Here is a 27963-nt window from a genome sequence, read left to right on the forward strand (position 1 = left end):
CACAGCAATGTTATCAATGCAATACAGTATTACCAACCACTGTAAAATAATCAAGATTTGCAAATTAATAAATGTCATTTACTTTCCATAAAACTTAACGTCTTTTAATAATGGTTTTTATAGAAAATATAATTTATGTAACCAATCTTTTTCAACAACTTAATTTTGAGTATAAGACGAAGAGTTTCTTAGAATAGGTGCATGTTATATAAATTCTTTTAATTACATTATTTGACTTAATGTTAAACGTTAATTTAATTAAACTAAAAAAATCTTAATATTATTTCCATTATTAGTGGTAATCTTTAAGGAAATACTATTCTAGTCTTCATCAAAATAAGTCCGATCCGAGTCACATTTTAGAAATGACAATAAGGAATCACTAACAATTAACATTGACGTACGTCAATGTCAAGATTCACATATTATAGTAAATTATCTCATATTATGCTTTTTATCGAATAATACTTACATAATTTCTTGTAGAAATAAACATTTAATCTTCAAACAAAATGTTGAAGTATGTGTCTATCGATATCCTAGTTCTATAATATCTTTTATAACACATTTGTCATGAACTATCTATAACATCCTTGTAATACACTTTTTCAGGTTCGGTATAAAATCAGCAATTTTAGGATCAGCCGTTTATTATACCGTCGATAAAGGTGTGTGGAAAGACAGCGCAAAAACAAATGAACTTTACGAAGAATTAGAAAAGGGGATGTCTCCTTATGTAGGAGAACTTAAAAAGCAAATTCCTTACGAGGTACGATTTATCCACTTGTCTTATATACAATTTATGTGTTTTTTAATATACTTACCATAACCATAATACTAATTTAATCCTCGTTTCAGCTACCTCCTCTGCCCTCAAATGACAGGTTGACATATTTATTTAAATATTATTGGAACTGTGGAGTTAAGGCTACATTTACTTTTCTAGTTGATCTCCCAACTCATACCTCTAATGCAGCCACAAAATCCTACAATTATATTTCTGCTGCATTAGAGCCTGTTGAACCAAGCCCAGCCAGTAGTCAAGAAAAGGCAAAATGAATTTAAGTAATTTATTTAAATGTGATGTCACTTGTTAAATTATTAAAATAAATATGAGATAAATTAGTTATTAATTAGACGAGTTTTATTTTAATGTGTTGTATGTATATTGAAAGTATTTATTAAAAAAATGGTTTGATCAAAAAATAAGTTTAAGATTTCAATTTTAACCACTGATTACATAAATCTAGAAAGCTTTTCAAATTCCAATGTAAAATATTTAAGTCTCAACAAATCAGTCTGTTTAATAGGGTACAGTTTAAGGTGCTTAACAAATTTTTGTTTATTTAAATGATATTACTTTCTCAAAATAGATCTTCTTAATCAGACTTGAATTACCTATTAATTTATATCCATCATCAATAAAACTACCCAACTGCACTCAATGATTTAAAATAGAACCTAAATGATCTTAAAAATGAAGTAATATTTTCAAAGACATTTTTAAAAGTGGGTTCTAGTATTTCTCAAATTTTATAAGTGAAAATGATGGGTTAGTAAGAAATGATAAATAAAAAAACAATTACAAAAACAGACCACAGTATTCTGAGGCAGTTTGATTTATTCCTTTCTTAATGTCACTCATTCATATCTCCACTAGATTATTAGTTCCATAAACATCTGTTGCAATAATGTATTTAAATATCCAATTATTCATCAAATGTACAGATATTCTTATATATAGAATATATATTGCTATAAAATTTATGGAGCTAATAATGTACAGACACACTGTTATTTTGAAATGTTCTCATAGTTTATTTGTGAAAGGAAATATTTTTTTAAAAATTTATATATCCTAATTTTTATAATTATATTACGAAAGGACTATTGAAAACACCAAAATAACAGTAAATACTAAAGTAATTGCACCTAATTGTACTGATGAATGATGCATTTGGAATTATTTGTGCACATTTCTTTACAAATCAAACCAACAGGAAATTTTCTAGATTTTACAATAATATGCTTTCATGAATATGCGAGTCAAGTGATACTAAGAAGAAATTAACCTGGATGGTATTTACAGATAATTTCTTAATCATAAATTCTGCTGGAAGTAACATGTTCCTTTAATGATGGGTTGTAAATTTTACTACATAATATGTAAATTGGTTTATTGTTTTCAATATAATTACACTTAAAAATGAAATTGTTTTGTACATAAACATCTAAACATTAACAATAATTTTGTAGCTAATTGTCAATCTCTTGTTGAATTTGTTAACAGCTCAAATGAACACTTGAGTGTAACACTCATTGAAAGCTATATTAAAAGGGTAAGCTTTTATTGCTAAATTTTATCACTGTTTGGGGTGGTCAGATAATATTGTCCATGTGAGAGGTTTTAGAAAGCTGCTGAATTATATTAAAAGTCCTCAGGCAATAGACATTGCAGTTGCTAGGCAGCTGTTTCAACTTCCATTGGTTCCTCAGCACCAGTTTTCTTTTTCTTCTTTTTATTTGATTTTGCAGAAGAGTTCAGGAGGGTCTGTGAAAAAATAAAATTGTGCTTTCGTAATTCAGTTACTATTCAAATTATTATGCATTTATGATTGCATTTAGTTGTTGTAATTGTTCAAACCAAAATATTCATACAAATAAATTGGCTCAAAAAAATTACTTTTATTTACCCTGTGCTTGTTCAAAACAGACTATTAGTAAGTTTGTGATGAAAGATTACAGGGACATTATTAAATAAACATAAAACATTTATACATTGTGCTTACATTTAGTTCGGGGTCCTTGATGGTGCGTTCAGTTTTACACTGACTCTTGTCGAAGGGCAGTCCTGTTATGCGATGTGTACCACTCGGGAGCAATAAAGCAGTGAATTTAAACTGTGCCACAATTTCACCTGGTCTTTCGTAAAGCACCTAAAAAAGGATTATAAATGTTTGAAAAGATAGTTTTGAGTTAAAAATTACCCTTCTATGGAGCCCATTTTCTTTAATATTAGTTAATTTCTAAATATTGACAATATGATTATTCTTACATTTTATTTACTTGACAAATGAGGTGAAAGATAATAAGTATCACTTTCTTGGTTTATTAACACCCAGTTATCTACATTAAAAGTTATCTAAAGTCAATATTTTGTTTAAAAAAGTAATAAAATAAAATACTGATTATGTTTTTATAAATTTACCGAATTTATGCTTAACAGTAATTCTTTTTTTGTTTCTTACCTGGAAAGGCTCAATGAGTTTATGGTTAACACACTCAACAACACCAAGTCTTGCACTTGTCTCTTTATCGAAGCTACGTAGATTGAAAGGCATTGATCCATGTTTATTTCTGACCTGATGATAATGAAACATAAGACATAATTTTATATTTGCGCATATACATCCTATTAAAAAAACTGAACTCTTATGTCACTCTCATGTATTATATACTCTATTAGTGGATTATTATTAAATCTATACATTGATACAAAAAATATACCACATTTAGGAGGAAAAGATTATATTCTTACAAAATAAACAAACTTAAAAAAGAAAAAATATATAGTGGCCCTTAGTTTAGTATGGAAAAAATTAGAAATGAACAAGTCAACAATTTGTAATAGAGTACCACACAGTGCAGTTCATCTCACACTTTATAGGTTTCTTTAAGTAGAGATAATAACATCATAGCTTAAAATATACATGAAAACACAAACTTATCACAACCTTGTAAGAAATAAATGTAGCTGGACATTGCAATTGATGATGATTGATTATTAACCTACCCATCTGATCTATTAAAAAAATATATAAAAAATATTACCTCACTATAAAACATCCTTGAGGCTTTCAATTTGAGTTGATATACTTCATCAGTTTTCTTGTATATTGTACATCTTGTGTCCATTTCACGTCCCTTTAACAAAGTAAATTCAGCTTAAGTTAATTTGCAATGATGATTTTTTATAAAAAAATACTACATAAAGTATAATTTTATCAGTATTCAAATAAATCAAGATATATTTAATATTTTGATTCAAGAGTTCATACTATTTTGCTTTTCCCTGAGTACTGCCAGACTAATCATGTTGTAATTAACCTAGAAAGAATTCAGGGCCATAAATTTGGATATATGAATAAGTTAACAGTTCTGCTACTTACAACACCCTCTCCAGTTGAAATGAGCACATCCATAGCATAAACCTCATAGGTTTCAAAGGTTGCCTTCTCATGTTCCTTTCGTTGTGCCTCTGATGGGTTCTGGATGATGCTCTTTTCTCCATCAATACGAAACTGCTTTAGTTGGTGTGATAACATGCCTTCTATTGGCTTACATGCATATTCAGCACTTATCTTTTGAACAGCATCTGTTACTGCATAGTTCTATAATAACGAAATAAAAAACTATATCAAGTAGTTGAAAATAACTCAAAAAGCATAGTGTATATTATTTATGCCACTTCATATGTGAAAAAATTAGTGGGTGTTTACCTCATTACCAGGTCTAAGCAGCCTCAAGGCGGCTTCACTAGCCAAATGGGCAGCAAGAAGGACATCTGCTGCGCGGCCAGTGACCTCACCACCACCCACTGCAACTGTGTGTGCTACGACAGCAATGAAACCATCTATGTGGGCACCCAAGTCACTGCAATTTTATATTAAATATTAATACTTTGATCAAGAATTCTAAAAAGCATAGCAAAGTAAAGCCCTCGAACTCATTTTTCTTACATACATTTTAGCAAGATCTCCCTGTTTCAGAATGTAATCATTTTCGCTGGGTATAGGTGAAAAATGACATATACAATTATTTACGGAAACGCATGTTGAAAATGCTATTCCTTTCTTTGAGTCCTTTTCCTTTTTGAAGACTTTGGAAGTTTCCTCAATTAGCAACTTGTCTCCAAATTCACATATTTCACGCGCAGACGCCTCTGGTAAGCATTTCGCAATAACTTGCTCTAAAACACCTGGAAAATTAAGATTTGAATCAATAAGATTATGTTTCCAGTTAAAATAATGTAGAGTTATAAAAGCGGATATAGTGAGTGGGACCACATTGTCCGCATGGCGATGACACGCGTCCATTCGACTTATATGTGCATCTATATTTTGCCCATAAAGTGAAATTAATAATACACAAATAGCATTTCACTTAAAACTTACGATTGACAATTTGTCCAGCTAACTTATACTTGGTTACAACCAAGTCTTCTGCAATAGTTTTTTCCACTTCTTTATCGTCAGCCATTTCTCAAAACTCTAGTTTGGTTAGGCAGGTACTGGCTGTCGGTTGGCCAGTTAAATGTCAGTCACGTGACCATGACGTATGCACCTAAAAAATGGCGGGGAAAATTTTCATTGGAAAAACAACAAAGGACTTTTTAATGTTGTGAAATGAAGTTTTAAAAAGGAACATGTTAAAATATTGAACTTCTTAATCAAAATCGTTATTTATTTTGTGTTATTTAATTTATTTAAGCTCTTATGGTTATGGCTTTTTGCGGAAGCATTTTCTGGTTTAATAAATGACTGACCTTTGATTTTTTACCATTTATACTTTTATATTTACCATATATATATTTTAAACTAAAATAAACATCAACGTTTAAGAAGATTGTAATTTTTATTTTATGGTATTTAGTGAGATTTTTGTTTTTATTATGTATAATTTTTAAAAAAATACTGTATACAAAATAAAACTGGTGATGTAATTAATGTATTAAAAAAATTGTCTTTGTATTATTCTAGCAAGCAGTTTCATTATTTGGAAGGATTATGCTATTTCCTTACGATGCGATTTGTTTACGACTGAATACGTTGTAAATACTTTGTAAAACAACATAAAATGTGTAAATCTGTGACTTTTAATTGAAAATTAAAATTGAACGAAAAGTAGACATAAAAAATAAAACATAGGTACTTAAAAATTATTTTCCCCACCCCGTCAAAAATCAAATAATATGACAATCAAAACGTCAAATATTGCGAATTGTGATTATTAAACACAGACACAGAGTATAAAATCATTTACAAAATGATGAAAGAAATGAGTAAATTTTCATTAAGAGTTATAATAAACATTGGGTGGTGATACTGTTAAAATGAAAAGATAATATGAAAGTTTACCTCGAATGTAATAAGCTTAGTGTTTTACTGTGTGTGTAGAACTGTAAATATATTAAAATTAATTACACAACTGAGGTTGCGGTCTGTAGCATTACTATTAGTATATGAATATAAAATTATCAAATTGTCTGTCAATTTAATAAATGTCATACAAACTACATATTTTTAATAATTATTAACTTAGTTTAAAATATTTTTTTTACTATTGTTAAATATTTGTAGGTAATAGTTTTTCTTAAAATAAATATTTTACTTGAGATAAAACCTCGAATTAATGATAAAACATTTTGATCGATTTCAAAAAATTTCAAAATGAGTCAACCTTCAGAAGAGCTCTTGTTTAAGTTAGATGAAAAGATCAACCATGGAGAAAAACTTGTTGAACAGTTAAATACAATACAAGAGATTGAAGGAGTTTTTAAAATGAAGAGAAAAATTTTACAAGAAATTGATTTCTTGAAAAGGGTTGGTATGTCCCAATTGTAAAATATAATTTATAATATAAGTTCGACTTATTAGCAGGCTCTTCTTTTTTTTTCAGTTACAAAAATCAAAGAAAGTTAAAGAGGAACATTTGTCTTGCTCAAATTTACGGCATTTGGGGGCCATGGTTGAATGTGCAATGAGACCTGGTACTATATCTGTTTGTAAAATATTCCATGTAAATGAAGAAAGTAAACAATTAGTTGACATTATAAGTGATGAAGGCAAAACATGGACTAAAGGTAATAATTACATGTATCATCTATTTCCACCATAGTCATGTACATACAAGGAAAAATGTAATATAAATTGAGTAATATTTCAACATACATTAATTGACAATGTATCAAGGGAAGATTTATATTGGAATTGGTAAATCTAAATTCTTCTATACAGTGTATGAAATAATTAAATGATACTGAATAGAATAACATAAAATGTGTATATATGGTGTATGAGCTGAAAATGTTTTGATCTTATTAATATCTTGATGAAATTTAGAAAATAATAATTGTGATAACTGTTAATGATTTCAGTAATAGCCCGAAATCCAAAGTCGTTATCAGCACTTAGTTCAGGGAATGCCTCATACGGTGCACGGTCCATACTGGATCAAGCTGAGGATTATTTAACATGTGCTAAACTATACCCATGTATGTATCTTTCACCCAAGGCAAGTATCTGTAATCTTTAAATGTTAACAATACATAATAATAAGTTTTAGTATAGTTTTTTATAAAACTCATAGATAAATTATTGAACACTTGACTGTAATTTGAAGCTTACCAGATTGAGTGTCACTCAGTTGGGTCTACCTTTTCCCTCTCTTTTACTCAGTATTAAGCTATTTCTCACTGTCATATCCCACCGGATGTCATGGCACCCTTAACTTGGAAAGTATATGTAAATATAAATAAATAAATATGAGACAACATCACATACATTACTCTGATTCCAATGGAAGTAGCTGAAGCACTTGTGTTATGGAAATCAGAAGTAACGACGGTACCACAAACACCCAGATCCAAGACAACATAGAAAACTAATCATAATCTACATCGACTCGGCCGGGAATCGAACCCGGGAGCTCAGAGTGACGTACCCATGAAAACCGGTGTACACACCACTCGACCATGGAGGTGTCTATGTGTGTTTTACTAGTCATTGGCCTCAAGAACTCTGCTAAGTGCAGTTGTCCTAGATGTCCAACTAAATAAATCTGTGTAAATACTTCCTCAGAAAAATCAGTAAGATACATTTTTTTTATGATTGTGTAAAGTATTTGAACAAAAAAAGGTATTTGATTTTACTTTAGGTTAATACAGAACTTATTATTAAATAAGTAATCCCATGTAGATTTAATTTAATTTCTTTTTAATTGCTCTTAATAACTTTGTATCTTGTAACACATTCATCGTTCAAATGTAGGTAAATTTGGGTGTTTGTCTGCTTAATTACCTTTTTGTAACAATTGAAATATTTCCAAAGGCTTGTAATTCTAAGTAAATCATAATTTTTCTGTTAAGATGGAAGACCCAAAAAAGTTACAAGCGTCGGTCAAAGACGTAAACCTGATGGACCAGCCATCAGGTTTACAGACCAAGCTCGATAAACGATAATGTGATGTTTCACCATCATATTGAAGTCTGAATCCCTTTGGATGATCTTGCTTAAACATTACTGTTGTCACCATCGCCGCCACAAAATAAGATCGGACAACCACCGTTATCATCATCGTAAGGATGACTTTATATTAAAAAAGTTTAGTAGTGATATTAGGGAACTTCAAAACCAATTGCTTCATAGCATGGCGGGAGACGCCTTCGTCTCCTAGTATTCCTTTTCAAATTCGAAGACGTCACGACGTGATTTGTCCGGGCATTATGATAGTGATAAAATCTTGTGTCATGTTTTTGTGTGAGTGTGTTACTGAGAATAAAGTAACCGACGGTCAAAACTATTTTCAATTGAATTTTGAAATAAAGTTAAAAGAGCCAGCCGTTACTAGTGTTCCCGAATACCAAGGAAAGTAAAAGTAAAGTTACCCACTTCATCCTTGTAGAGTGTTTATCAGGCATGTTGCATATATTTCGACGTGTAGATCACCAAAATGCGAAAGACAAAAAACAGACAAGAGCCCCTCACCTCTGACTACAACAGAAGAGGAAAAAGAGGTCAAAATTGACGTTTTTAAAACTAATTCGAACTTTACATCGATCGATGGAGACAATTGGGAGCACCGTGGATACTGCTTCGTATTATAAATCACTACTACTACCGCATTCTTCTTTACAAAAATCATCAGCTTTTTTACGAATTAGATGGGTCTACAAAAGCCTACAGGGCGTTGTCAAAAATGATATCACAATATGTTTTAGAAGTTACTTGTTGTTTATTCTCCAAGTTTTATAAAAATATCTACTGTACCGAAAATCGATGGCATAGATCGATTTCAAAAAATTAAACAATTTTAATTTAAATAGGCTTGTGTGCCGGAATCCTTCTAATTAATAAATATGCACAAGGTCCCAGCATTTCTTTAATCAAACTACTGGAATTCCTGAATGCTACTGGAATGAGATGGAAAAAAAGTACGAATTAAAATCCTTTACAAGCCTCAGCAGAAATTCTGTTTCGTTCTTCTCGCTGACTTAAACATTTAATAAGCGATGACAATCTTTTAATTTTATGACCCATCTTTGGTTCGAAATCGGATAGTCGGTAGTTATTAGTCTACTAAAATTTTGGATCGAGTATTTTGGGTTGCTAACATTGCACCGATGCACTCAGTACTAAAGGTATAACAGGTAAATTAATAATCCCTTTTCATGATATAAGAGGTAAGTTGAAAATTGCTTCTCGTACATTTCTTACGCGTGGGTGATGACCTTGTTATTTAAGGCCGAAATTCTGGCTCCGGCTGGTAGTCTACATTTTGGTATGGGTTCTATAAACTGGTTTGACAAACATCCCCTAAAAGAGATTCTCTCAACTGGCAATTGAAAATCACAATCACCCTTTTCGTCTATTAGAATGAAGAGCCTCCTAACAGGATTTCTGATATTACTCGAAGGCAAATTAATTAAATACTTTAGTTTTTCTTTTGACACAGTTCATTATACTTCTATCTTTTGTTTTATATAGCATCATTGAAAATTTATCATTGTAAATTGGATTTCTAATTACTTAAACTAAAAACCTTAAATATCTAAAACTCTTAACACTGCTTGCTTTGAAAACATAGTGACTGAAATTAACTGTAGTTTAATTTCTATTTCACATTGGTGCTCTCGCGTATCAGATGTTACAATTTCGTCTCAATCTCTTAAGCTGTAAATTATGGTCAAGTGTTTATTAAGAGTGTTTTACCTGCAAATAAATCGCATATTAAATACTTACCTATATTTGAAGCTTACGTTTATATCTACCTTGTGAAGATCATCGATTTAATAATAATGACTATTAAAACGCACCAATACTTTCCAAGTTGAGGGTGCCCTGACACATGGTAGGAGATGAGCGAGAGAGATAGCTTAATAATGAGTGAAAGAAAGGAAAGAAAAAGTGGAACTCATCTGAGCCACTCAATCTGGTAAACTTGAAATATATGTAAGTAATTAATTTAGGTTTTATTTTTGTAAATTTGGAATGCAATTATGTAATTATTAAATACATTTTTAATTGCATTTTACTTTTCTATATATATTTCTCGTGCTTACCCTAAACCTAATCATCATAAAGTATTGTCCCATTATAATAAAATAACATACTTTTTTTATTGTTGAAAATGATTTTATTGGTTATTTAGACTAGACAGATTTATATGTTTTTTTTTAAAGATATAATTTAATTGACTACAAAATATCAAGAGTAGTTTTGAGAATATGGTCCATTATGTTGCAAATAATAGGATTCTATTTTAATACAAAACATTTTATTCTAAAAATATACCTTATAAATTGTTTTAACAGAAAGATGTGTTACATGACTCTAATATTGAATGTCTATTTGTAGGTTGTGTTTGAATTTGTTAGTGGAATTGAAGAAACACTCGCTAATAAGTTAAAAGCAAAGGGTATTATAGTAAAAGGAACAATATTACCTGATTCAAAAAAACATGAAGAAATTAGTGATTCTTATGAGTCCAGTGATGAAGAAATATTTGAAAGGTAATTTTTTATTGGTTATCAGTCTAAATATCTATATTGTTTTATGCAAAGTAATAAGTGAATATTAAATGAAAAATATGGTAAGGAAACAGAGTAGGCTGATGTGACCAATCTATTTGTTTTATATTTTGTTTTATTTTATATTTTCATAATTTAATAGGGTTACTTAAATGATTTTTTCATGTTTTATTTTCAAAATAATTTTATTTTCGTCTTTTCATAACAAAGTATTAACATGTTTTTGAGTAAAATTGTAATAGTTATAGATTATTTTTTAAATAAATAAAATTGCATAGCTTATTAATGTCTTATTAGCTGCCAGGTTACAATGGAAGATGTATCACAGTGTATTGAAGACCATATCGATATAAATATCTTGAACTTAGATGTAACAGCAATGATGGCATATATTAGTAATATGACAAATGGATTCTGCCACTATGTGTTCAAACAAGATGTCCTCACCCAGCAAGCAGCCTGGGAGGCTGAAAGACCTGTAAAGCCTATATTAGAAAAACTATTTGAAGGTAAAATATTTTTGACTTTACGTTTGTACTAAACATACTTTTATGTTCTTAGCTTTAAAGTGTTATTTCAATTTATTTTATCATTTTACAATTTTTATAATCATATAAATAAGTATAAAACATTGACTTTGAAATTATTTACAGTGTCATTATGATTCTACATGTTTTTTTTAGGTAAAACTTTAATTTCCTGCAAAACAGCTTGGTATAATTTCGAAAAAATAGTGGAAACGTTAGGAGGACCAATGGAGAAAAAACGTGCAGCGGACTTAAAAGAACTAGTAACTGTGTATGAAGATGATTATGGAGGTTCGATTATTCACTTTAAACCTATCTGATACTATTGTATAATGCAAAACTAATACGTATCTTTAATTTTATGTTATAAAATTCTAGGACAGAATGATTATCCGCGACAGAACTTGAAAGTTAGGGGTCATGTTCGATTGAGATCAAAAATTATTTTCAATTTCGGCCATAGACTGAAGGCACTTACAGTATCAGCAAATGAGGGTTTTGTAAGAGCGGCAGCACAACAGGTATACATATATAGAACTAGATAAGTTATATTCACCGGCCCCAAAAATTAATTAAGAATGAAGATGACTCCATAATAAATCTATGAGACCATAATAGCTTGTGTCTTTTCAGGGAGTTACATATGCAACTTTTATTCACGAGTCACGAGCTTTGACTGAAGGAAAAGAAGCGACGGCTGAAAAGATTTTATGATATAAATCATTCAGTTCTATTTGAATGTTGTATTTTATTTAAACAAAATTATTGTGATTATCGTAAAAATGTACTTAAATATTTTTCTCTAACTGCAGAATATAATCGTCCTTTGATGTGATAGTAGTAATAACATTTATAATTAAATATATGTATTATAGTAGATATATCAAAATCATTGTATAATTTAAATAATATTATTAAAATACATTAAATACAAGTTAGTAAAGGTTATCTTACTATTGATGTCAAAAAATATAAAGATACGTATTTACATTATATTTAATGCTCTCTATAAAGCTGGAAATTATACGGTGTCCTTCTCAGAAATATAATGTCATAAAATAGTATGTATTAAACAAATATAGCTTTTTGTTTCATTAATGACTGTTAGAGGTTGAACTGGACAAACCTCAAGTTGTTAAAGGGAATTTGGTGTGGTACATGGCCACAGAGTTGTGGGAGAATTTGTGGGCCTTGTTAATGCGGAGGGGCGAAATGACGCAAACCCTAGATTCTTCACACCAACAGAAGACGTAGAGGTGGTAGTAGCTAGATACACGAGAGAATATTAGGCGATATACACTAGACTCGGGATGGCCAAAGTCCATCTCAGATGGTCAAATTGTGCATAAACGGGGTATCATAATGTGAAAAGATGACTTATGTTCAGATATGTCGCTAAGGTAAACGAAGTCACTTCTACAATCGAGTTCGCCATAGATTTGAAATAACACAATAGTGAAGTGAAGCTAAATCAAGGGTACGAATTATTTCATCCGTAAGTAAATGGGTTCAACGAAGGCAGGAAATTTAACCGACTGACCTGCGACGAAGCCCTCATAAAGTTGCCTTATATCGGCAGAGAAATTTCTGTTCGGAGTGAGGTTTTGTCGGCAAACTTGACAACAAACATCCATGAGTTATCCTTTACGAACCGTATCTCCATGGACCTCGTATACGTCATTTGCGTCTATCGTAACCTATTCCTGATGCTAGTTTCATCGGCCACTCCTTCAAGATGAATAGCAACACTATATCGGGCCCACACATAAGAATAATATAACCAGGACCATACGGAAAAGGTCTTGTGAATATAGCTATCCACTAATTTCAGAAACAAAACCACGGCGATATTATCATAATTCAATCGATGAATGTAAGGCTCCGTATTGATGAAAGTGTCCTTACGTACACGTACGTTGTGGTAAATTTATGACACACAAAAACGTGTGTTTACTACACGTAAGACGATGACGATCTCATCGGTAGATGTTGCCGATAAGTTCGTCAGTCCGAGCGGCCTTAGAAAGGATCTCATAATTTGTTAAGATTTTGTCTGAGTACTAAGTAAAAATATGAAATAAAGTACTACTATATATATACTAATTTATATGTTTTTGATTTTATTTGACCTGATATCAGTCTGCAAAATTGTTATCAAATATTTAAAAGCGACACTGGCGAGCGAGGTACCAAGTGGTTACTTACAGAATGGTACGGCTGCCACTAGCGTGGCTTTGTCATTCATTCAGTCCGAGCCATACAAAATGGCACTAATCATTTGAATCAAAGTGTGTAAGTAGAGGTAAAGTGCAGCTACTAAAAGCGGAAATGTAAATTAAGTATGTATTTATTTAAATATGATGCCATCCTATACTCTGTTATTTGATGGGTTACTACACATTACATCAATTCCTCGGTGTTTACATTTTTGTTGTATAAAAACCATTCTCTATCAGCGATTTAACGTTATATTGTTTGCTTTAATACTTGAATAAATGACTGAATTGAATTATTAACCTACAGTATTTGTACATTAGGCTATTTGACTGGTTTTTAAAATGCATTTTATATTATTTAGTAGTAGTTAGGGTTCCTTAACAGTGATTTCTAGTAAACAGATATGTCATTAACGCGCAAAAAGTGAAGACTAGAAAACGTCCTAATTGGGACGTTTGCCTTTAAGGTGTCTGCCCACTATCCCGTAGCATACCATGACCGTGCTAGGAATGTATCCGGCACGGAAAGCAATCCGATACGCTCTATTTCGCCTACTGAAGCGGGCCGACAGCGTTCTGAACCCGTTTACAACCCGTATGTAACCCGTATTTAATCTGTATGATGCCCGTACGTAACACGGCAGGAATCCTTTCAATACACTCGTAAAGCATCGCTTCATTCTCGTACAAATATCAGTGTTGCGTAGACGCGTTAAAGTGGTGAAATATTGAAATAGTTATGGCGACGATTGAACAACTGGCAATGATTGCTATCATTTTGGATGAAGAGGAAGAGGAATGCTCAAAAAACACTCGACGCTACTGGATTCACAGTTCTATAAAAAAACGCAAAACGGAAGGAGAATATTGGACATTATTCAGGCACTTAGTTGATGACGAAGAAAAGTTTTTTCAGTACTTCCGAATGTGTACATTCAAATTTAACGATTTGCTGAAAAAAATTGAAAATGACATTGTCAAAAAAAACACAAACTTTAGAGAATGCCTGCTACCTAAAGAAAAGCTTGCTGTGTGTTTACGGTAAGTAAAAAACAATTTGTTTATTATTAATATTTAATCAAACTTTTGATCTAGTATTCATGGTAAAGCTTTATGCTTGATTATTATTATTATTCCACTCGTTAGTGTTCCAAAGCTCAGGAGACGGAGGCATAGGTGTAGCACTCGCTTGTACGCCCGAAGAAGTCGATGCTGGAGATGAAGCATAGGCATACGGTGGTGAAGCTGTAACAAAGTTAGGTGGTGCGAGCTGCTGTAATTCCATTTCGGAAACTAAACTGAATATTTTGCTTTTTGCGATGGCTTGTAAGTAAGGAGAAAACTTCTTTACTGTATCTGATATGTGCAAAAAAAATCGGTCTAATTCATCGTCTTGCCGTGGAGATTTATTTTGCGCTTCTAACAATTTCGACATCAATACAGCAGATGCTGTTTGTGGTGGCTGGATTTTACTTCTCTTTATTGTCTTGGCCTTTTTTGCTTGACTGAGTAGTGGTTGTGAGGATTTGTTACTGGCAGTAATGTCATCTTCGTTCTGAATTTCGGTGGCTGTAATATTTTCTGCAGCAGGAATATCAACAGTATTATCGATCTCATTGTTGAAGTGATGGTTCTGAATTTCAGTTCCTGCGCTATTCGGCTGTGACTCTTCATCGTCACTTGTCAGCTCAACGGATTCTAAAGATTTTCTTTCGACAAAGAACGAAGCAACAAAAGCCATTTCATCTTCATACTTCCATTTCTTAATGTTTTTCGCTGCTTGTCCACTTTTGCCTTTTTTCTTATTTAATGCTCGTCTATATGCATCCCTTAGCCCTTGCCATCTTTGTTTGCAAGCTGCAGCTGTAAAAAATAATTACACGATTAATATTGATATTTTGTTTGCAGGTACTTAGCAACAGGCGATTCATTTACAACCATTGCTTTTAGTTATCGTTTGGGAATCAGTACTGTGAGACGTGCTGTGTTAGAAGTTTGTGATGCTGTAATAAAAAATGTACTGCGAGAAAGTATCCCGACGCCTGGCATCGAACAATGGGAAAAAAATATAGAAGAATTTTGGAATAAATGGAATTTTCCTAATTGTGTAGCTTCTATAGATGGCAAGCACGTTATTATTTTAGCACCACCAAACAGTGGTTCTTTGTATTTTAATTATAAAAAAACATTTTCTATCGTACTTATGGCTTTAGTTGACGCTAATTATAACTTCATAGCTGTTAACGTTGGTGCTTTCGGCAAAGATAGTGATGGGGGTATTTTGTCAAAATCAAAAATGGGCAGAGCTATATTCGAAAATAAATTTAATATCCCCAGTAATAGATGTTTGCCGGGGACTAATGTCAGTGCACCATGTGTAATATTAGGAGATGAAGCTTTCCCCTTAAAAAACAATCTTCTAAGACCTTATCCCTCACAACAGTCCATAAACGATAGCAAGAAACGCCATTTTAATTATCGCATTTGCCGTGCACGACGTGTTGTAGAAAATGCTTTTGGAATTTTAAGTCAAAAATTTCGTATTTATAATAGACGTATGCATTTAAAACCAGAATATGCCGAAAAAATTGTACTAACTACTTGCATATTGCATAATTTCATAAGACGCAGCGAAACTGTATCCTTTACGGAAACTAATACTCCTGTACAGTTTAACAACCTAAGACACCAAGGAGGTAATGCAGTTTCTACCGCTTTTGATATACGCAATAAATTTGCCGATTTTTTCCAAACGGCTCAAGGGCAATTAGATTGGATATCTACTTTGTAATTAAATAACTTACTCAAATAAACGATAATTGAATAATAATTGACATACCTGGTTGTTTTAGTTGTTCCGAAATATCCTTCCAAGCCATTTCTTTTTTTACACTATCCATATACTTCGGATGTTGTAAATTATATATAAACTCATATTTACGTACACATTCTATTAGTTTTTCGTCCTCCATTTTTACACATCTATACGCATTCGCGCCTCTCGTTGAACTAATGAACGGACAGGCAACAGAGCAACACTGCTACAACGCATTTAGAACGGGTTTGTAACGGTCATACTCCCCGCTCAGTCACCGTTTAGCCGCCTGCGCGCAGCGGTTTGGCAACGTCGCGTGCCATGCAAGTGGCGTGTCCGCACCGGCAAAATATTCCCTCCGACGAATAGTTGACGGCCCGTGCATGGCACGCTACGGTGTCGGCCGGTGACGGAACGGTCTAGTGGGCATAGTCGCATACTTCTCAATACAAATAATAGTTTTTTGTCTGAAACGGTCCTAGTACGGTCATGGTATGCTACGGGATAGTGGGCAGACACCTTTAGTCGTTTTCATCATAACTATGCCAGTAATACGTTATAATACATCATAATTATGTAGTAATACGTTTTGCGTAATTAAACATCTAGTTATCCCTTTTACTTATTGTTTTTTTCAAGCTATCCTTTTTACTTGTAACGAAATGTAAAATAAACGGTCCCCAGTAAAATAAACGGCACACTTTTTTCTGTTTTTTAGTATGAGTATAACATATCTGTTTATTAGAATATCATTGGAATCCAATTAAAGTTGAGTTTTTTGCCGAAAAATTTTATATTAAAAAGTCCATATTTAAATAGCGCACAAAAACGCTACTTGGACAATATGGCGCTGCAATGAGGTCGGTGACGTCACTTTCCTGTATTTTAATCTGTGGTACATATAATAGAAAAGCAAATTTTACAAGAAAGTGACTTCATCATAAGCCCGGCCAATCAGGAGCGTTTTGTGTCACGTGACAAACGTTTGAAAAAATGCATATTTATTTAAGGATTTTTTAATAAATTAAGTACTATTTTCAACTTTCGTTAGTAAATAACCATTTTTAAACTCGTAATATACACTGTTTACAATTATTCACAATTTATTTTTCGCATTGTCAAATAGCCTATTAACGTTTTTATCTATCGAGAAATACGTGACTGTGAATATTTATTTATTTACACAAGAATTATTAAAAATAAATACTAAAAGGCAACTAAGCGATCCAACTGTCTGTCTGTCTGTTTTTTTCTAATCCAACTGTTATAAAAATATATTTATAACAACAATAAAAGGTGATTATAATAGATGAAATGTCAACGGAATTGTCAATGCCAAGTGTCAACAATACTTAGATATATTCTGTTGATTATCGACATATGATCACAATGTTTATGTCATGTATGAATTCGTTATTATCTTTCAAATTTTATTTAATTTTAAATAATTTCATTTGATTTACATTATGAATTTTATCTTTTAACATGTGTTTTTAAGCGTTTTTTATTGTTTGAATGAAATAATGATATGATGTTACAAGTAAATTGCAATGAGATTGATTTGCAAAAACTAACAGAAAATGTTTCTTTTCTGGCCGATTGTTTTGATAATTCTTTTGCATTGCAAAGCTCCTTAAATTATGTAAAAGAATGTGCAAAAGAAATAAATATTGAACAGAATAATTTAAAGAATAGAAGCTTATCTAAAAAAAAGGAAAATCGTAAAGAATTCAAACAAATTTTGGATTCTAGTATTAGTAGTACTGAAATTGTTTCACAATTAAAACAAAATACAAATTTAAATAAGAAGTTAAATAATTGGGGCCTTCCTCGAGAAATAGCCAACAAATATGAACTTAGAGGTATTACTGAAATGTTTGATTGGCAAGTGGATTGCCTGGCGAATCCTAAAGTTCTATCTGATTGTCGAAACTTATTATACTCAGCTCCCACATCAGCAGGAAAAACACTCGTGGCTGAAATATTAACTATTAAAACTGTTTTGGAGCGTCAGAAAAAAGTTATTATTATATTACCTTTTGTATCTATAGTTAGGGAAAAAATGTTTTATTTGCAAGATATATTATCCAGTTCTGGAATAAGAGTTGAAGGTTTCATGGGATCCCAGTCACCTCCAGGCGGCTTACAAGCTGTCCATGTAGCAATATGCACTATAGAAAAAGCAAATAGCTTAATAAATAAACTTCTTGAGGAAGGAAACATTGCAGAATTAGGTGCAGTTGTTGTTGATGAGCTACATTTGCTTGGAGACCCCCACAGGGGCTACATTTTAGAATTACTTTTAACTAAAATAAAATATGTTTCATTAACACTAACTGATGTTAAAGTGCAAATTGTTGGAATGTCTGCCACATTACCTAATTTGGGAATTTTGGCAAGTTGGTTAGATGCTGAATTATTTATCACAGAATTTAGACCTATCCCTTTAAATGAATATTGTTTAGTTGGGAATAAATATTATGACAAAAGTGGTCAGTATATTGGATTATTGGAAGACCCAAAAGTGTTGGGCATTGAAGGTGATTATGTTCTTTCTCTTTGTCTGGAAACTCTGAGAGATGGATGTTCCATATTGATATTTTGCATGACCAAGAACTGGTGTGAAAATTTAGCACAAAGTATTGCTTCATCATTTTATAAGTTAGGTTGTTCTAGTAATGAACAAGGATTGGTTTTGAGAGAACAATTGAAGTCACAGAGTATATTAGAAACCCTAGAACAATTAAAAAATTGTCCGGTAGGACTTGATCAAGTTCTTAAAAATATAGTGTCATTTGGTGTAGCCTATCATCATGCTGGGCTAACCTTTGATGAGAGAGATATAATTGAAGGAGGTTTTAAGTCTGGAGCTATTAGAGTATTAGTAGCCACATCTACGCTGAGTTCAGGAGTAAATCTACCTGCCAGAAAGGTTATTATCAGGTCCCCTGTATTCCAAAAACAACCAATAAATATTTTGAGTTACAAACAGATGATAGGGCGAGCAGGAAGAATGGGTAAAGATGTAAGAGGTGAAAGTGTTTTAATATGTACACCAGGAGAGCAGAAAATTGGATTTGACTTGATGATGGGAAATTTGGAACCTGTTAAAAGCTGCATTGAGAGTGAAGATAAATTTATGAGAGCCATTCTCGAAATGATTGCTAGTCAAGATGTTTGTAAAAAGTCAGATTTGGATTTGTATACAAAATGTACACTGCTATTTAATCAGGAGTGTATGGATCATTCACAAAACTTTTTATTGGGAAATACATTGAAAGAACTGATTAATTGTGAGTTAATTAGAATTCAAAATGATAGTGAAAGTATCAAGTATGTAGCAACATCACTGGGAAGGGCATGTCTGTCATCTTCAATGGCACCCAATGATGGATTGTCTTTATTTTGTGAGTTACAAAAAGCTCGTCAGTGTTTAGTTTTAGAAACTGACCTGCATCTGATTTATCTTGTGACACCATATAGTGTCAGTAGTCAGTGGAATAATATAGACTGGTTGCATTTACTCACTCTGTGGGAATCACTTACAGCAGCAATGAAAAGAGTAGGGGAACTTGTTGGTGTGCAAGAAAGCTTTATTATTCGTTGCCTTAGAGGAACAAAACAATTTAATGACAATTATAACAAATTAAGCATACATAAAAGGTTTGCTGTGAATACCAATATTAAATGTAAATGCTAATAATTTAATTTCTTAATTTATGTTAATTCAATTTTTTTTAGGTTTTATACAGCACTAGCCTTACAAGATTTAGTAAACGAAGTGCCTTTATCAGAAGTATCTAAAAAATTTCAATGTGCTAGAGGTTTTTTGCAAGGGCTTCAGCAAGCTTCATCAACATTTGCTGGTAAGTTTGTTACAGATAGATGAATTACAGCTTTACATAAGTATATAACTAACAGTGTTACTTATAGGTATGGTCACAGCTTTCTGCCATCAACTAGGCTGGAAAAATATGGAAATGCTTATATCGCAATTTCAGGATCGCCTTCAATTCGGCATACATTCAGAGTTGCTAGAATTAATGAAATTATCTTCTTTAAATGGTGTTAGAGCTCGTACATTATTTGATGCAGGGTTCGAAACTATTTCTAGTATTGCTTCGGCTCAACCGAATGTAATTGAAAATTGTCTTCACAAATCTATACCATTTCAAAGTGAAAAAGAAAGAGAGGGCGACGATGATACTGACGTTAGGAAACGAAATAAAATGAAAAATATTTGGATAACAGGATTTTGTGGTATGACCACTAAAGAAGCAGCAGAAAATCTTATTTTAGAAGCTAGAAAATATCTAGAGCAAGAAATTGGAGTAGCAGAAATTAAATGGAAGGATATTGAGCGACCAGAAATAAACACACCTGTTACAAATAATTATATTGAGAAGAAAGTATTTATCGATTGTGTTGACAATGTTAATGTAAAAGATTTATCTACAACTAAAAACTCAATAGATCAAGATTTGCATGAAAATTCAGGAATTAAGACAACCCAAGCTACAGTTATGTCAGAAAATAAAATTCAAGAAGTTACATTGCAAGTGTCTGAAAATGCCATCAATAATCATAAAGTAAACACAGAAGTTGAAATTACTGATGGCCAACATGTTAATAATGAAGTTCCAAATAAAATCAATCAAAACGATAATATGAAAAAAGTATCATTAAGCCCTTCTAAACAAGAATTAGTGTGGGATTCACTTAACGTTACCGATGCTTTTTTTGATAATATTTCGAAACTTCCTACGTCGGATAATTTCTTATCACCAAACATAAGCTTTGGTGTAATGAACAATTCCGATTTAGCGACTAATGTTGAAAATAATACTTCTACTAAAAATATATCCTCTAAAGACATAAGTTTGTTTTCATCCGATGGCGATAATTCAAGCATTTTTGAAGATAGTTTGCCGTTCGATTTGTTACCAAACACCATTATAGACAATAAAAATTCAGCTAATGGTAAAAAAAATACGTATGAAGCTGATACAATCGTGGACTATATTGATATGAACTCAAAATCAATATTAAATGTTTTTAAATCACCACTAATTGACGTAGATGATGACGATGATTTTAAATTAGTTTACGAAGATGAGAAAAGGAGTCCCCTTCAAAATATCTCCGTCATCAACATTTCTCAAGAAAACGAAATCGGTAATACCCAAGAAATGAAAGAATCGTTTGTAACATCTAATTTTAAAAGTCCACGGAAAAGACACGCTATTTCAAATAAGCACTTTTCACGATCTGCAGCTAAAAAATCGAAAAAGTCCAATTCTCCACAATTAAACACAATTCATGACATGTTTGAAATAAAAATTGTTCCGAAATCAAAAAAAGTCGCATTAAAGTTTGCAAATAAAATTGTGAATTGTTATATTTTGAATGAAAACGATAATTGCAATAACTTTTTTCTCATAGAAAAAGCCAAGGAGGTTTCAATGATTTTAGATATAAAAACGAAAGAAACAAAAACTTTTACTAAATTAATTGGTAGTAATATATTTCTTAAGACCAAAAAATCAATCGATGACATTCAAATCCATACTGAAGAAAATATGCCTATAAAAGGAATAGCTTTATATTTAAATAGTAACAGTAACATATGTGTATATTTTGATATAATGTCTTTGAAAAGTTACCTGCCAGAGTTTAAAATTAAATTAAAAAGGTTTTTTTCAAATGCAAGAGGTATTAAGTTGCGGATGTTATCAACTAAAGCAACTTATTTGCACATAAAGAAATGGCTTAGAACCGATTTAATAACACCGTGTTGTGATATTACGCTAGCTGAATGGCTACTGGACAGCGATGAGAAGTCGTCAGGAATTGTGGACTTGGTAAGATATTTTGGTGTGATAAAGTAGTCAACGTATTATTTATCTTAATTATTACAATTTATTATATTTTGTTGGTTTTAGACAAAGAAGTATTGCAATGTAAATTTATTGAATACTGAAATATTTGTTAACGATGAGGGAAAAAATTATAATAACTTAGAATCGCACGAAAAAGCGAGTCTTAACGCATGGTGTCTATGGAACATTTGGGAAGAGCAAGTCAAATCCTTAGAAAAATATTTATTCATTAATAAGACTATAGGTAAGTTAATTTATTTACATTTAATATTCGATTTTATTCTATAATATAATATTTAATTTTCGACTACAAAGTCCGTTCATGGACGTATATAAATTGTAGGGATTTATTAAATATAAGATAAAAAAAAAAATAGAAATTTAACTTTAAGTTTAGCTAGTGTTATTTCAACGTACTATTCAATCGACGATTTAACGTTATTACAAAATAAAGTAACAGCCCGTATATCTCCTACTGGCTCGGACCTGTTATCCTTGTGAGGAGAAGTTTATTCCACCACGGTGCTCCAATGCAAGCTATATGTAAATGTAGCAGATTCTCATTCAACTTAAGTAGGCTACTTCATAAAGTTTCCGTCTTCGCTGCGCGCAAGATGAATTATAATATAAACAAAAATCGGTGTGATCCCATAATCTTTGATGAAGGGTTTCTAACTAATGAACTAATTCGATGTTTAAATGATCCATTAAATAGTATTTGTAGATTTGGTCAGTATGATCAAACTTTTTAAATTATGATTTTATACAGATACAGAGATTCAAGTGTCCAAGATTCTAGCGGACTGCGAGTACTACGGAATAACTGTGGATAAAGATCTCGCATCCCGACTTTTGATTGATGTGAAAAGTTCACAGGAGGTTTTGCAAAATAAAGCTTTCAAATTATGCGGATATCACTTTAATTTTAATTCCTCTAAAGATGTCGCTAAGGTGAGATTTTATTTGAAAACATTAGTAGTTAGAAACAAACTATTCGTTAGATCAGTAGTTAGTTTATGTTTATACTGATACTTGTCAATTTGTTCATTGATATTATTTAATTTATTTTCGGTTTTCATGGGTACGCCACTCCGAGGTCCTGGGTTCGATTCCCAGCCGAGTCGATGTAGAAAATTCATTAGTTTTCTATGTTGTCTTGGGTCTGGGTGTTTGTGGTACCGTCGTTACGTCTGATTTTCAATAAAACAAGTGCTTTAGTTACTTACATTGGGATCAAAGTAACGTATGTGATGTTGTCCATTATTTAATATTAATATTGATAATTTTTAAAATGTTTAATATTTATAGTTTATAGATTTTATTATCTTTACTGTCTAAGGAATACAAGCGTAGTTTAGTTATTGTTTTCGTTTACTTTAAGTTTATTAAGTCTTGACGTAAGAAAATAAAATTTCTTTTTAGGTGTTAGGGTTATACAAAGGACGTAAAATAAGCACAAAGAAAAGTGTTCTTTCCGCCCACAATAGTACAATGTCTAGCATCGTGATATATTGGAGGAAACTTAACTCTATACTTACCAAAACCTTATACCCACTCACTCAGCAAGCTGTCATATACAGCCATGACAACAGGTGCGTACAATGATTGATTTAACATACAGTTATTTAAAATAAGTCTTATTAATTTATCTAATTGTTTTGCTAAAATGCAGATACTTACAAGTAAAAACACGAGTAAGCGTTTTGCATTCTAAAATGGTTCAATAAAATTATTCATGGAAATATCGGAAATGCAACAGTCGACACGCTTCGAGTTGGGGGAGCGAACATGAATAAAATATTTGATTTTCAGGATAAGCCCGTCCTACACTATGCACACTTGCACCGGTCGAATTAGTATGCACGAGCCAAACTTACAGAATGTCCCACGAACGTTTTCTATTCCACTCAAATATCTCGTCAAAGACAATATTGAACCTTGTGACGACGTAATAGAGTTCAACTGCAGGAACATTTTCAAAGCGACGCCGGGTTACGTTTTCGTGTCAGCTGATTATTGCCAGTTGGAAATGAGGATTCTGACTCACTATTCCAAAGATGCGGTGTTGACTAGAATTATGTGTTCGAACGTCGATGTTTTCAAGTCAATTGCGGCCTCTTGGAGTGGAGTGGAAGATGAAATGGTGAGTTGTGCTTTTATAACGTTAAAAGGAACAGTATATTCCGTAGCTATATCACAATAACATATTATCGGAAGCATGATAATATATTCTTTGTAAAATAGGAACATAATTTTAACTTGAATGCAATTTAAAATGGAAATATTGATCGAAAACACGTTTGTAATGTTTATAAGATGTTTATATCAAAGGCAAAATATTAAATTTTCCCTGAATTTATTCAACTTCTACTATTTTTTATGTCAAGAGTATAACATAAGTTATAAATATACTGTAGATGTTTAAAAATATATATATCCGATAAAATAGTGATACATTAAAATTGATAAGTTTTTTTAAAATGAAACATAAGATATATTATTTACTTTTATATTACATGTCAAAGGTATTCAATACGCAATATTTTTTAAAATATTCTCTTTAAACTTAAACTAATTGAGTACTGTTACTGCTAAGAAGATAATCGTTCATAAGATTTTAGTTAATATTAAAAATATAATAATTATTATAAAATGAGCACAAATCGAATCTATGTCACAAAATAAAGACTAAGTATTTGAAAGGACCTTATATATACTAATTTATTAATTTTAGTGTCAGATTGTGCCTCAAGTATTCAAAACAAACAATAATATAAAAGATAAGATATATAGAAGAAGTGGGTTTCAATTGAACTTTCATATAAATTTAAAATGATGCAGTAAACTATTACTTTAAGTGATTGTTTCTCGAGACGCGCTGAAAGCCATTGAGCTCCCTTTATTAAAATGACAGAGCGGCGCTCCATCTACCTCTTTATACCAGTCTGAGTCTGTAACAAATATTACTTATAAAAATTATTTTAATAAATCACATAATGCTTTAACTTGTCAAAATCAAAATAAACTTTATTCAAGTAGGCTTTTACAAGCACTTTTGAATCGTCATTTTACAATTAAGTGAAGCTACCACCGGTTCGGATAGTAGAATCTACCGAGAAGAACTGGCAAGAAAATCAGTAGCTCTTTTTTAACATATAAAAAATACAAAGTCATGTTAATTAAATACAATTATTTATTTTCAACAGTTAAATTCAACAGGTATTAACTCCACGCTTTTTTTATTATCTATAAAATCTTGTATCGCATAATATGCTTTTTCTACCAATGTATTTTTACTAACGATTCGAAATTACTAAACGGCATAGTTAAAAATGACTAGTTAGTTTTAAAAGTGATCTTAATAAAGTAATCTTTCTTTAAGGTTGATGATGATTTGAGACAGAAGGCTAAACAGCTCTGCTACGGAATACTCTACGGGATGGGCAACAAAACTTTGGCACAATATCTCGATGTTAACGAGATAGAGGCTGCAATGTTCATGGACACGTTTTACAATACTTATCCTGCTATCAAAGTTTTTACACAAAAGATCGTAGACGATTGCAGGAAAAATGGATACATCGAAACCTTAATGAAAAGGAGAAGATACTTGCCAGACATCACGAGTAATATAGCGTCCAAACGAGGTACAATATGCTGTTTCCAAAATTTTCATGATGCACACATATATGTATATGCGTGGAACTATAACTCGCTCATACATAAGTGAGGGTTACACATGTCCTTGATATCGTAATCATTTACTGTTTCAGCTATTTTAATATTTTTGATAAAAAGGTCGACAAATCACATCCATATAGAGCAATGTTTATACGAATTTCAAATACAGAAAAGTTATTTTTAATGACATAAAATGTCTATGAAATTACAAGGGTACAAAATTTTTATAGATTAATTATTTGAATTATACATATACATTTTTTTAATTATAGGCGCAGCTGAAAGGCAAGCCATAAACACCACTATACAAGGATCTGCAGCGGATATAGCGAAGGCCGCAATGTGCGCCATAGATACAAAAACCAGCTCAGACATCGACAAACCTCGTCTCATCCTTCAAATGCACGATGAACTTATATATGAAGTTATTGAATCGAAGAAAGACAATTTTATTGAAATTTTAAAAAGTTTAATGGAAGAAACGGTCCGTTTGAACGTCCCACTTCCCGTCAAAGTGAAGATCGGTTACACTTGGGGCGAGATGGAAAACGTCCAGTAGTGATATTTGTAAATCATGAATTTCGTAATATATATAAGTTGTCTGTGATATTTTGTGTAACAACTGTATTAAAATAGTTTTCTTTTAATTTATTTTGTTTTTTTTTTATTAATATCATTTTACTATTAAAAACTTTTTTGACTATATTTTTATAATCAGTAGAAAAGAGGTTGACTTAATGCCATGAGGCTCCCAAAGTAAATACAAGCACATGTAAACCATTCGTTCCTTAACTAAATAAAAAAATATATTTGTAGTGATATGTATAAAGAAATAATATACAGTAATACCGCGAACTTTAACTGTAAGTAGAATTCGCGTAAGTCGGTTTACAATTATGTATATAGAGATGTACAATAACTTTAATTGGGACCGGAGTCTAAATAAAATAATAATTTTGAAAATAAATGCGTAACAAATTTTAGATAATATGACATTTTATTATTTTTTTTTTAGTTTTCCAATTTTATATTTTATTATAGATCTTACTGAATAAAAAAGAATGTGCTACTGATAGTCAATAAACCAAAGATGACTATAAACGTTTAAGACTGATTATAATGCCATTAAATAAATATGATTAACAATCAAAATACCCTGTCATTTTGTCTGTACTTTCCCTACTCATACTACAACTGTAAAAGTAAGTATTTTTGTTTCTTAAGATATCACGGCTAAACCATTGAAGATTATAATAAAATTAATTGCGGTATAATTTTTAGTAATAAGAAAGATATACAGGTTTATTAATTGACTCTAAAAAGTTGAATAGGTTTAGTCGGAATGCCGACCTTTTTTTACGTGTAGGGAATTTATTTACACATGCCACCCGGTCGGGGAGACCGGGACGGATATGTGGGACTCAGCCGGGGCCAAGAGGGTCCCGTGCCAGGGCTTAATAACTTGTCCTACCCACTAAAACGCCCTCGGGTTTCTACAATGCCGTCGAGTGGTGAGGCAACGATTTTGCCTGAGGCATACAACCACGGCCCCACCAGGGGCATCCGTCGTGAGGCAGCTGAATACTTGGAACACGCGCCTAGTGTGGGCCTTTCTCCTCTGCCTCCTTGTCTAAATGTGACGAACTCCCCCGTGTCCGCCATTAGAGGCTGGGCGTCAACGGCTGCTCAATCGAGGCCTAAAATTGGGGGTGTGGGCTTCACAACGATTTTTATGGTTTCGGCAAATAAACCCCAATTTCATTTAAATATTAAAGATATATTAGTTATAGTATATTCGGGGGTAGGGCTTTGTGTAAGCCCATCCAGGTCGGTACCACTCTTTCAATCATATTTCTACCGCTAAGCAATAACACCTTTTGAGGGTTGGGACTTGGGCGAGTCAGAGTTAGGTTAGAAATGATTAAAATTTCTTACGACACCTATTTATATTGGCAGTGAAGACTCATCACTCATATTAATTCAAGAACTGAGTAGTCATCACTGATGACTACTTACCATCAAGTGGTCCTTTCACTCG

The 27963-nt window shown here is 31.9% G+C and overlaps 6 protein-coding genes across 9 annotated transcripts; 4 read left to right on the forward strand and 2 right to left on the reverse strand.

The window, feature by feature from the left end:
• The first annotated feature begins 383 nt into the window (after positions 1 to 383).
• Positions 384 to 1133, forward strand: LOC124532278 (MICOS complex subunit MIC13 homolog QIL1). Its single transcript, XM_047107096.1, has 3 exons — positions 384 to 520; positions 613 to 769; positions 859 to 1133. Exons 1-3 carry the CDS (start codon positions 513 to 515, stop codon positions 1057 to 1059), a joined length of 366 nt encoding a protein of 121 aa, XP_046963052.1. The 5' UTR covers positions 384 to 512; the 3' UTR covers positions 1060 to 1133.
• A 449-nt stretch (positions 1134 to 1582) lies between these two features.
• Positions 1583 to 5330, reverse strand: LOC124532275 (proliferation-associated protein 2G4). The gene is made up of 8 exons (XM_047107090.1): positions 5175 to 5330; positions 4744 to 4978; positions 4500 to 4653; positions 4170 to 4391; positions 3832 to 3924; positions 3249 to 3362; positions 2790 to 2936; positions 1583 to 2551 (listed from the first exon to the last, which is right to left on the reverse strand). The coding sequence occupies exons 1-8, from the start codon at positions 5257 to 5259 to the stop codon at positions 2462 to 2464; spliced, it is 1140 nt and encodes a 379-aa protein (XP_046963046.1). The 5' UTR covers positions 5260 to 5330; the 3' UTR covers positions 1583 to 2461.
• A 667-nt stretch (positions 5331 to 5997) lies between these two features.
• On the forward strand, positions 5998 to 12218 carry LOC124532274 (UPF0415 protein C7orf25 homolog). Of its 3 annotated transcripts, none has more exons than XM_047107086.1 (9): positions 5998 to 6144; positions 6360 to 6602; positions 6679 to 6862; positions 7157 to 7293; positions 10635 to 10789; positions 11105 to 11316; positions 11491 to 11625; positions 11713 to 11855; positions 11968 to 12218. In XM_047107086.1, the coding sequence occupies exons 2-9, from the start codon at positions 6450 to 6452 to the stop codon at positions 12046 to 12048; spliced, it is 1200 nt and encodes a 399-aa protein (XP_046963042.1). In that variant the 5' UTR covers positions 5998 to 6144; positions 6360 to 6449; the 3' UTR covers positions 12049 to 12218. The 3 variants fall into 3 exon arrangements, with proteins under 3 accessions (XP_046963042.1, XP_046963041.1, XP_046963043.1); XM_047107085.1 differs by having other exon boundaries at positions 6006 to 6218; XM_047107087.1 differs by lacking the exon at positions 5998 to 6144 and having other exon boundaries at positions 6360 to 6606.
• A 1798-nt stretch (positions 12219 to 14016) lies between these two features.
• Positions 14017 to 16388, forward strand: LOC124532244 (putative nuclease HARBI1). The gene is made up of 2 exons (XM_047107025.1): positions 14017 to 14591; positions 15459 to 16388. Exons 1-2 carry the CDS (start codon positions 14290 to 14292, stop codon positions 16339 to 16341), a joined length of 1185 nt encoding a protein of 394 aa, XP_046962981.1. The 5' UTR covers positions 14017 to 14289; the 3' UTR covers positions 16342 to 16388.
• Positions 14607 to 16874, reverse strand: LOC124532245 (transcription factor Adf-1-like). Its single transcript, XM_047107026.1, has 2 exons — positions 16390 to 16874; positions 14607 to 15413 (listed from the first exon to the last, which is right to left on the reverse strand). Exons 1-2 carry the CDS (start codon positions 16520 to 16522, stop codon positions 14662 to 14664), a joined length of 885 nt encoding a protein of 294 aa, XP_046962982.1. The 5' UTR covers positions 16523 to 16874; the 3' UTR covers positions 14607 to 14661.
• A 733-nt stretch (positions 16875 to 17607) lies between these two features.
• LOC124532243 (DNA polymerase theta-like) lies at positions 17608 to 26576 on the forward strand. 2 transcript variants are annotated; one of them, XM_047107023.1, is made up of 9 exons: positions 17616 to 20028; positions 20107 to 20231; positions 20299 to 22226; positions 22308 to 22488; positions 23014 to 23195; positions 23667 to 23836; positions 24057 to 24387; positions 25627 to 25891; positions 26198 to 26576. In XM_047107023.1, exons 1-9 carry the CDS (start codon positions 17894 to 17896, stop codon positions 26482 to 26484), a joined length of 5604 nt encoding a protein of 1867 aa, XP_046962979.1. In that variant the 5' UTR covers positions 17616 to 17893; the 3' UTR covers positions 26485 to 26576. The 2 variants fall into 2 exon arrangements, with proteins under 2 accessions (XP_046962980.1, XP_046962979.1); XM_047107024.1 differs by lacking the exons at positions 24057 to 24387; positions 25627 to 25891; positions 26198 to 26576 and adding an exon at positions 23917 to 24039 and having other exon boundaries at positions 17608 to 20028.
• Positions 26577 to 27963: the final 1387 nt, after the last annotated feature.

This window comes from Vanessa cardui, chromosome 9 (genome assembly GCF_905220365.1).
Source record: "Vanessa cardui chromosome 9, ilVanCard2.1, whole genome shotgun sequence".
Lineage (NCBI taxonomy): Eukaryota > Metazoa > Arthropoda > Insecta > Lepidoptera > Nymphalidae > Vanessa > Vanessa cardui.

Coding starts and splice junctions, on each gene's coding strand:
- LOC124532278 (XM_047107096.1), top strand. Junction 770..858: donor AAAAGCAAATTCCTTACGAG/GTACGATTTATC, acceptor TCCTCGTTTCAG/CTACCTCCTCTGCCCTCAAA.
- LOC124532275 (XM_047107090.1), bottom strand. CDS start 5,259: ATGGCTGACGATAAAGAAGTGGAAAAAACTATTGCAGAAGACTTGGTT. Junction 3,925..4,169: donor TTTCAACTGGAGAGGGTGTT/GTAAGTAGCAGA, acceptor ACTTTGTTAAAG/GGACGTGAAATGGACACAAG. Junction 2,552..2,789: donor TCAAGGACCCCGAACTAAAT/GTAAGCACAATG, acceptor ATTTTTTCACAG/ACCCTCCTGAACTCTTCTGC.
- LOC124532274 (XM_047107086.1), top strand. CDS start 6,450: ATGAGTCAACCTTCAGAAGAGCTCTTGTTTAAGTTAGATGAAAAGATC. Junction 10,790..11,104: donor GATGAAGAAATATTTGAAAG/GTAATTTTTTAT, acceptor ATGTCTTATTAG/CTGCCAGGTTACAATGGAAG. Junction 11,856..11,967: donor TAAGAGCGGCAGCACAACAG/GTATACATATAT, acceptor GTGTCTTTTCAG/GGAGTTACATATGCAACTTT.
- LOC124532244 (XM_047107025.1), top strand. CDS start 14,290: ATGGCGACGATTGAACAACTGGCAATGATTGCTATCATTTTGGATGAA. Junction 14,592..15,458: donor AAGCTTGCTGTGTGTTTACG/GTAAGTAAAAAA, acceptor TTTTGTTTGCAG/GTACTTAGCAACAGGCGATT.
- LOC124532245 (XM_047107026.1), bottom strand. CDS start 16,522: ATGGAGGACGAAAAACTAATAGAATGTGTACGTAAATATGAGTTTATA. Junction 15,414..16,389: donor GGAACAACTAAAACAACCAG/GTATGTCAATTA, acceptor TATTTTTTACAG/CTGCAGCTTGCAAACAAAGA.
- LOC124532243 (XM_047107023.1), top strand. CDS start 17,894: ATGATGTTACAAGTAAATTGCAATGAGATTGATTTGCAAAAACTAACA. Junction 23,196..23,666: donor CCTCTAAAGATGTCGCTAAG/GTGAGATTTTAT, acceptor ATTTCTTTTTAG/GTGTTAGGGTTATACAAAGG. Junction 25,892..26,197: donor TAATATAGCGTCCAAACGAG/GTACAATATGCT, acceptor TTTTAATTATAG/GCGCAGCTGAAAGGCAAGCC.